Genomic DNA, 9,096 nt, shown 5'->3' with positions numbered 1-9,096 from the left:
TATGCCAACTGTAGCATCTCCATTTAGTGGACACTTATTCGGTGACTTATAAACCACAGCAATTCATCACAGAGCCAACGACAATCAAGAGTGTGCAATGCCAGGTTTATTAGAAAGTTAGATTAGCAAACAAACTAGAGCACAGCAGAAAAAGCAAAGAAATATTTTTTTAAATGCCGTTTACTCCAAAACATATGATAATTGTAATCACAAAGCCTTGCAACCGTACTGTGCAATAACAGGCAACGGGTGTTATATATATTTGCCAGCATCGTGGGCTAATATTAGGCATTCAACACTTCACATGTATTCTGTGCTTGTAATGGTCAAAGTGGTTTGTGCACAAACAAGCCTTTAAAATAATGACATTGATTCTGATATACTCTGATATCTCTTTAATAATCTTCAAAATAAATTATATTCATGTACAGTTATGTAACTAATTCATACAGATAAAAGCATAATACAGTATATCAAACTTCTTTAAGACATGGGATCACTACAATACAGATATGGTATGCTGCCCTCAGCGGACAAATAACAAGTTACTCCTTTGCAAAAATCATCCTACATTCTCTGTAACGTTCCAGAAACATTCATTCTGAACGCCGATTTAAAGACAATTATCAGTTTGTTAGATTTGCTTGCTACTGTTAGGGGTCGATAGATTTCAGTGTGCATATTTACAGGGTCTTTTTGGTATAAAGTTTTACATTGTTGGTACATTTAAGCGCTAGCTGAGTGGCAAGTTCTGCAGTTAAAGCTCCTCGGCCATCTGTAGCAAGGAGTTAATGGCAGCATCTTTGTTGCCCTGTTGGGCCTCCAAAACGGTGCGGATCACCTCCTTGTCCAGGTTGGGAAACATGTCCTGAAGGGCTTTAAGGTCTTCTTCACTGCAGGGGGCGCTCTGTGACGTGACGGCAGGGACGGCTGGCATTCCCATAGGCACCACACCTTGATTATACATGCCAGGGACACCTAAAGGCACATTTGGACAAAAGAGTACATTTTGTTTTGTTTTTATCTTTAAAAGGCGGTATTTAATTGCGCACATGCAACCATTAGTCTTAATCTTGTATACAGAACAGACTTGCTTATTCATTTTAACCCTGCAAAACTGAAATTAAATATTTTTGAATCTTTAGACAAAGTTTTGCTTATTTCTAGCAAAAAAATATGCAATTTGGTGCAAATTCATAATGCCAAAAATTCTAATAAAATGTTGGGATGTGAATCAGATTACGTACATAAAATGATATGAGCTGTCAGTCTCTCTCTCTAATATGTCTCAGTAAGAAGATCTAAATGAACATTACTGCATCTACACTGAACAAAATCATATTTTTGCCTCCATTTTTAAGACTTTTCTATGTACACAAAAGGCCTATTTCTCTCAAATTTCGTTCACAAATACCTCACAGGTGAGGCACATCAAGATGCTGATTGGACAGCATGTTTATTGCACAGGTGTGGCTTAGGCTGGCCACAATAGAAGCCCACTCTAAAATGCCACAGACGTTGTAGGTTTTCAGGGAGCGTGCAATTAGCACGCCAACTGCAGGAATGTCCACCGGAGCGGTTGCCTGGGAATTCAACGTGCATTTCTCAACCATAAGCCGTCTCTAAATGCGTTTCAGAGAATTTGGCAGTACATCCACAGGCCACAATCAACAACTTTATCAACTCGAAGCAGATACTGACCCCCAATACAGTAAAACCGAACATTTAAGAGTGGCCTTTTATTGTGGCCGGCCTAAGGCACACCTGGGCAATAATCATGCTGTCCAATCAGCATCTTGATATGCCACACCGGTGAGGTGGAGGGATTATCTCGGCAAAGGAGAAGTTCTCACTAACACGGATTTGTGAGCACCAAGCCTTTTGTGTACAAAAGTGCACAGTTAGATCTTTGGGCTCATGAAAAATGGGGACAAAAACAAGCGTTGTGTTTGTAATTTTGTTATAACATATTTATCAGATTCTGTACCCCCTAAAATGCTGAACGAATGGTTACCTGTAGCTGAAGAACCACTTTCCAACATTAACTTGTCGCTATCTCTAGGTTACGTCCCAAAACAGTTCAAGATATCCATGAATAATTTTTGTCTGGTTTCAGGGCCCATCAAAGCACAGAAATGGCATTTCTTAAAATTAAAAATGACTTGCATCTTGCATCAGACCAAGGCTGCATCTCATTGCTAGCTTGATCTTGGTGCGGCGTTTGACAGACTACAGATAAAAGCCTCATCATAGATCGGATTTTAAACTATACGGGCATTTAAATCCTACCTGTTCAATCGCTCAACGGGGGATCATCCAAATGTATTATTTTCAATACACATGTATAATTATTATTAGTTTCCACTGTAATGCGGATGATACTCAATCATATATTTCAACAAGCCCAGATGAAATTTGAGCTAAAAGAGTGTTATAAGACCAATAATTTTCTCCTTAACTTCAGATAAGACTGAGATATTACTTACTGAACCAAAAAAACAGTACACATAATCTCTTAAGTTTACAATTAGCATTTAGACGGACGTACTGTAACGTCCTTTACAGTGAAAACCTATAAATGTGTTATTTTAGACAGCAACAAAAACAGCATTCTTCCATCTTAAAACAACACCAAGCTGCAGAACATGTTGCCTGTTTCTGATGCAGAAACTTATACAGTACTTTTGTAATGCACTGCTAGCCGCTAGTCTTGCATCTTCAATAAGCAAACAGCAGCAGTCCAAAATGCAGCTGCCAGGTCAAGAAAACGCAATCGCATTATTGTGCTACAATCCATCACACGTTAAGGTACGTTGCAGAGCAAGGTGTAATGCAATGCAATAAAATGATAGAGGTAAACAAAGAAAAATTCATATTTGATGATAAAATAAATAAATAAAAAGCTTCATCCCTAGCTATTATGTCACGGTGTTTAACAAACCTGCTATGGGCACATATCCAACGCCCTGCTGATAAACTGTCGGCATCAAAACCACAGGCTGTGGCTGCATCATCATTCCTGCTGGTATTGACTTTGGCCAAAAACAAAAAGAGAGAAAAAATGTTAAGCATTAAGCGCTACCGATCTTATACTTTAAATCGGTTTACAGTGCATGTACTTTCCTGAATTTTTGACTGGGTCATTCGTGCAGGCAACAAGTAATTTGAAAGTAAAAACAGAACACGACATATGCATACCTATCACAAATGCATTGGTTTACGAAGTTGAAATTTCTCTTGTAACGCTTAGCCAAGAAACAGCGAATAACGCTCATGCGCGGTATTTTGTGAGAGAGAGGACTTACAGCAAAGGACATGACCAGATTGATCATGCCTTCTTTGTCGTCACCCTGTCTTCCGCTCAAGCTGTACCACTCGTCCACAACGGTTCCCTCTCGCAGGCTCTCTGGGATCGTCACGTGTGTCCAAGCGATGCGATCGTCCATGGAAAACGCTCTCTGTCCGGCGACACAGAACAGTCATCAGTTAAGATCGCCTGCTTTCCATTGCAAGGCTTTTACAATTAAATTAAGTATTTTTGTATTTTGTCAATTCTTTTTTTTTTTTTTTGTTAGCATCATCCATTGAATCACCATTCTGTTCAAACATATGTATGAAATATGGATCATTTTGTACTCCAATGCATCACTCCTTTATCGGAGGACTTTTTATGATGGGTGGCTTCTTTGACATTGAAAATCTTGACCCCCATTTACTGCCATTCACTTCTAAAGCTTGGCAGAGCAAAGACATTTATAAGTGTGCCTCCAATTATATTCATCCAAGAAGAGAAAGTCACATACTCCTAGAAGGCTTGAGGGAAAATCATTGGGCCATTTTTTAATTATAATAACCTTGTAATGCTATAATGGATTTTTTCCTCTCATATTATGGAAGCGAACGCCTACCAGAAACTCTTTTGCAATTACCATTATACAAAATATCATGTCTTCAACAGAATAAAAAAAAAACTAGAGAGACAGTAAATGATGGCGGTATTTATTTTTTGGTGAATTATTGCTTTAATGTGACTAAATTACCAACATTTTCGGAAATTAATATTAACTTCATGTAAGACTACGTAACTAAGCTATTAAAAACAAGCTGGAAAATGAATGCAATTTCCAACATTTTGAAAAGAAAATAATTCAAAACTTGTCTTTTAGAGAGATTCTGGTATTTTAAAATACATTTTAGTTTGATCTTTTTCGGTTAATATCGATCTTACCTTTCTTAAAGAAGTAAGTAATATAATTTGGTAAAAGATTTGCCCGTTTACTTTTTTTGCAACAAGTAACGAAAGGGTTTTCTAAGTGATGTGAAGTTTTACCTCGTCAAAGATTTCCAGGTAGAAGGAGTCGACCCCGGGCGGGACAGTGCACTGGATGACTTTGTTCCAGCGAGGGTTTTTCGCTCCATTGTGGGCAGTAGGAGTCTCATAGACGGCATAGCCGAGCCGAATCCTGCAGTAAGGGTCCATGCGCGTCATCCCATAGTTCTTCGCAAGCTTGGCCTGCGAAAATAATTCAACTAGCCTTTGCATCTCCTTTTAAACATCTTACTATGCACACTTGACAAATGTACGTTCAGAACGGCCGCGCGGGTCGGACCGCCCCGTGAAAAGAGCAGTACCTGTACGACAGTGATGCTGAGGCGGCCAGCTGTGCCCAGAGCTCCTCCGTACTGCAGCTGCCGGGCCGCCTGGGCGTCTAACTGCACCTGCTGCTGCTGCTGCGTCGGGGTGATTCTCAGAAAATCCTGAGGCAGCTCGCCAATGTATACCTGAATATACAATAACAGCAGCTTTTGATGAGTCATAATTATAATTTATGCAGTCACCTTCTTTGATGGCCTTGAGAGATTGCATCTAATAACAAAACTATTGTTACTTTTTTTTAATGAAGACGAAGCGTTTCTGTAGCCATTATAATGCGAGCGACCCTGTTTAACCCACGATCGCACAGAAAATCGAGACTGAAATATCTGAATTCTCATAAAGAGATACTATAAAGTATAGAAATAATACGTATAAAAAGTGCATTATTAAAAAGTCGAGAAATGCAATGAACCCTAATGAAATTAAGCCTATTTTTCGGTTACCTCTTTACAGTTCTCTCAATAAATACAGTAATGCACTATATTTTTTATTACTGTATTAACGTGGGAGTGTCTGTGATTACGTCATACGTCAACTTCCCGTTACAAACTCCTAAATCACGAGCCCCACACACACACACACACACACACACACACACACATCCAAATAAATAACGCATCTTCTGTCGCAGTAATTCAATGTAACGTTACCACGGTAACGTTAACGCACTTTCACAAATCAAACTGACGACTAAGAATAACGTCCGAGCGGTTTACGTAAGAAATCGACTGCTTAGTGCAATCAGGTCTTTAAAATGCGCCATTAAATCGCATTTGTTAACATTTAGTCGTCACGTCTGGACGTTGACCTGTAGTAAATATCTCGACGTTGCTGTAGAATCGACATTGCATCCTTATTTGTGCCTTTCTCGTTAGTGTGCGTCCAACATTTTGACGTTTCGACGCCGGTCGAGGCGTGAACGTCTACATACGCATATCCCCTAGCGTTAATTCTGTACTGCGCAACTTCCCATGTTTGCTTTTATTGCGAAAAATCCTTGTTATCCTGCTTGAGCAAGTTAGCATGATGCGCACGCAAGTCTATTCAAAGCCCATCTCTTACCTGTCCCCGTTGCGTACTAACTGTTGTTGCCATTTCGATGTTATTCAATAACGAACGACGCCTGCCTTTTTTCTAAACAAGCAAAACGGAATAATAATTACGTCAGAATGTACTGATATACAACGACATACACCAACGGAGCTCAATGCCGGAAATAAGCAACCACCCTATCAGACCCCGCCCCCTTCCTCACTTCAGAATAAAAGTCCTCCTTGCACGGAATTAAATAATCCCTGTAGATTAATCATTGTCAATATTTAAATTTACCTTTATAGACACAGAAAAGTATCGATTTTAATGGTAGAAATCCCTATAGGGTAATACAAAGAAACATTAAAAATAAGATAAATGATAAATAATAAGATTCTTTTCAAAACCCCGACATTTTTGTTTTGCTTATGAAAATAGCTATATGCGTTTAGGATACATCTGGGAGCCTTTGCCTAGTTACATCAGTGCAATCAATTCGTTGCCTGTTTACCATATCTTAGAGCACATGCAATAAAGTTATTAAAAGCACGCAATTAGCATTGATTGGGTTAGTAAAAGAACATTTTAATTATGCCTCAGTGAAATTAGTCCATAATAAACCAAGTATATTTCTGAGCATGTCATCCAGGACCACTAATGAGAACACACGTTATTTCCTTTTTAAAAAAGCACCATGTGAAATAAGAAAATTTTTAAAACAATGCACAAATGACGTTTGATTGCAATTTTACGCATGCATTTTTGATGGACGTGAAGAAAGAGTCAAAGAACTTTTCGTGCAAGAATGCAAATGACGCATTCATAACAAAACAATAAAAAAAGGGCGATACTGACATACTTTTGTGCTCTTTTGTAATTACAATGCAGTATCTATGGTACTACGGTAGATAGTCTCAAGAGAAAGGAGGAGTTGAGCATTAAAAACACTTCCTGCTTTAAGGTGCATTGCAAACGCTTCCAAGCAAATGCCTGGCGTCCAAGAAGGTGAGACTCGCATCCGATTCGTAAACATTTTCTATTCTTAAACTTCGCAAACGTTCATTATTTCACCACTGCTGTAAACGACGCGCGGCCAAACGCACTCCTACCATTTAATCTATTCATTTATTCACTCCCGCGTCTAAACGTAAATATCTGCTTGCCGAACTCATTCGCTCGTGGTTTATCGTGAGTTTTTGCCGTAAAGCGGTGAGGCTGTCGCTTTAAGAAACCCAACGCGGAAGTTGTGGAGCAGCCCGCTATCGTGTTCCTCATGGCCAGCGCACGGGCACCTGACCCCAAATGTTGTTGTTATCAAATAACTAATGTGCATTCGCATTGTTCCTCTCCCTTCACTCTCGCACCATGAACAGGTCCCAACTCAAGCGATCCAGAATTTTAAGAATGGCTTTCTCGGACACCGCTCGGTCGGAAAAAGACGAGCCCTTTATCCTGAAAGCGACCAAAATCGCGTCGGTGGTCGCTCTGTACTGGTTCATCTCGATATCCATGGTTTTCCTGAACAACTACCTGTTAGACAGCAAGGAGCTGGACGCGCCTGTCTTCATCACGTTCTTCCAGTGCGTGGTCAGCGTGGGTCTGTGCTGGCTGATGAACTTTCTCTCGAAGCTGTGTCCCGGGTTCGTGGATTTCCCGTCGCTGAAATTTGATTTCAGGGTGTCCAGGGAGATTTTGCCTTTGACCGTGGTGTTCATCGGCATGATCACGTTCAACAACCTGTGCCTGAAATATGTGGGGGTCGCCTTCTACACCGTCGGCCGCTCGCTTTCCACCGTTTTTAACGTTATCCTGTCCTATGTGGTCCTGAAGCAGACCACGTCTTTGTACGCGGTGCTGTGCTGCGGAGTCATTCTAGGTGAGTGCCGGCCGCCGAAAGAAAAAGTCTTCGTTCAACCTGTTTGAGTCTCTGTTCCCCGCTGAACTCTGAATAATATGTTTTGGGGAATCTTAGTGACCAAACGGTTGACGGTAGCCATTGAATTTCATAGTATGGAGAAAATATCTACTGTGGAAGTCGATGGGTACCGTCAGCTGGTTTCCAACAGACTTCAAATATATTCTTTTGTGTTTAGCAGAGGTTATAAATTGATACAGGGATGCACGTCATCCTTCTCCCCATCCCATCTTTCTTAAATAAATAAATATATATATTTTAATATGGATAAAATTACTATGGAAGTCGATGGGTACCGTCAGCTGGTTTCCAACAGGCTTCAAATATATTCTTTTGTGTTTAGCAGAAGTTATAAATTCATACAGGGATGCACGTCATCCTTCTCCCCATTCCACCTTTCTTAAATAAATATATATTTTTAATATGGATAAAATTACTATGGAAGTCAATGGCTACCGTCAGCTGGTTTTCAACAGGCTTCAAATATATACTTTTGTGTTTAGCAGAAGTTATAAATTCATTCAAGGATGCAGGCCATCCTTCTCCCCATCCCATCTTTCTTAAATAAATAAATATATATTTTTAATATGGGTAAAATTATTATGGAAGTCAATGGCTACCGTCAATGGTTTCAAGTATTTTTTAAATATCTTTTGTGTTTAGCAGAAGTTATAAATTCATACGTCATCCTTCTCCCCATCCCATCTTTCTTAAATAAATAAATAAATATATATATAATTTTTATTTTATTTTTTTAATATGGATAAAATTACTATGGAAGTCAATGGCTACCGTCAATGGTTTCAAGTATTTTTTTTTAAATATCTTTTCTGTTTAGCAGAAGTTATATATTCATACAGGGATGCACGTCGTGCTTCTCTCCACCCCTTTCTTTGTTAAATAAATAATTTTTAATATGGACAAAAATACCAATGGTTTCAAGTATTTTTTTAAATATCTTTGCAATTATATTTCAAAACAGGGATCTTCTGCTTTCTCACCCCTTTCTTTGTTTAAATAATTTTTAATATGGCAAAAAATTGGAATATCGCATAAAACATCTGCGAATGAGCGCTGTTTCCATCCAAGGAGCCGGAGAGATCAAAATCATAACTTCCTGATAAACTGACACTAAATATCACTAAAAAAAGTGTAGAAGAAGCCACTAAATGCAATAATTCTCAAATTACTTTAACAGACTTGACAGCAGTACTTTGATAACAGACTTTTTTTCTCAGGGTTTCGTTTCAGATTATTTCTGTCATTTCAATCATTTCTGTAGAATTCTTTTGTCGAAAACGCCATTTGAAGCTGAACGCCGAAGCAGTTTACATTCATAATCTGCAATGATTACTCAACTTTTAATACATGAATCTGACTTAAACAATAGGCTCGCATACGCTTCTCATGCATTAGCCCTACAGTCACTACACGAAATATCATTTAAACCCATCACTGTTAACAAGCCTGTTTATTTTAATCTCGCAACTCT

At 39.0% G+C, this 9,096-nt stretch overlaps 2 protein-coding genes across 4 annotated transcripts in view; one reads left to right on the top strand and one right to left on the bottom strand.

Moving 5' to 3' along the window:
- Nucleotides 1-86: 86 nt before the first annotated feature.
- On the bottom strand, nt 87-5,887 carry LOC122348798 (toll interacting protein). Of its 3 annotated transcripts, none has more exons than XM_043244664.1 (6): nt 5,720-5,887; nt 4,633-4,782; nt 4,331-4,513; nt 3,276-3,458; nt 2,942-3,032; nt 87-978 (listed from the first exon to the last, which is right to left on the bottom strand). In XM_043244664.1, exons 1-6 carry the CDS (start codon nt 5,750-5,752, stop codon nt 758-760), a joined length of 861 nt encoding a protein of 286 aa, XP_043100599.1. In that variant the 5' UTR covers nt 5,753-5,887; the 3' UTR covers nt 87-757. The 3 variants fall into 3 exon arrangements, with proteins under 3 accessions (XP_043100599.1, XP_043100600.1, XP_043100601.1); XM_043244665.1 differs by having other exon boundaries at nt 3,306-3,458; nt 5,720-5,886; XM_043244666.1 differs by lacking the exon at nt 5,720-5,887 and adding an exon at nt 5,466-5,485.
- A 667-nt stretch (nt 5,888-6,554) lies between these two features.
- Nucleotides 6,555-9,096, top strand: part of slc35c1 (solute carrier family 35 member C1) — a 3,646-nt gene continuing 1,104 nt past the window's right edge. Inside the window, 2 exon segments of the mRNA XM_043244663.1 lie at nt 6,555-6,694; nt 7,063-7,565. Coding sequence (XP_043100598.1) covers nt 7,094-7,565 — 472 coding nt within the window. The 5' untranslated portion in view covers nt 6,555-6,694; nt 7,063-7,093.

This window comes from Puntigrus tetrazona, chromosome 7 (genome assembly GCF_018831695.1).
Source record: "Puntigrus tetrazona isolate hp1 chromosome 7, ASM1883169v1, whole genome shotgun sequence".
In the NCBI taxonomy this organism is placed as follows: Eukaryota; Metazoa; Chordata; class Actinopteri; order Cypriniformes; family Cyprinidae; genus Puntigrus; species Puntigrus tetrazona.
Note: the sequence above shows the minus strand (reverse complement) of the source record. Positions and strands in the feature narration are given on the sequence as shown.

Coding starts and splice junctions, on each gene's coding strand:
- LOC122348798 (XM_043244664.1), bottom strand. CDS start 5,752: ATGGCAACAACAGTTAGTACGCAACGGGGACAG. Junction 4,514..4,632: donor TCAGCATCACTGTCGTACAG/GTACTGCTCTTT, acceptor TTATTTTCGCAG/GCCAAGCTTGCGAAGAACTA. Junction 979..2,941: donor TGGATATGTGCCCATAGCAG/GTTTGTTAAACA, acceptor ATGTGCCTTTAG/GTGTCCCTGGCATGTATAAT.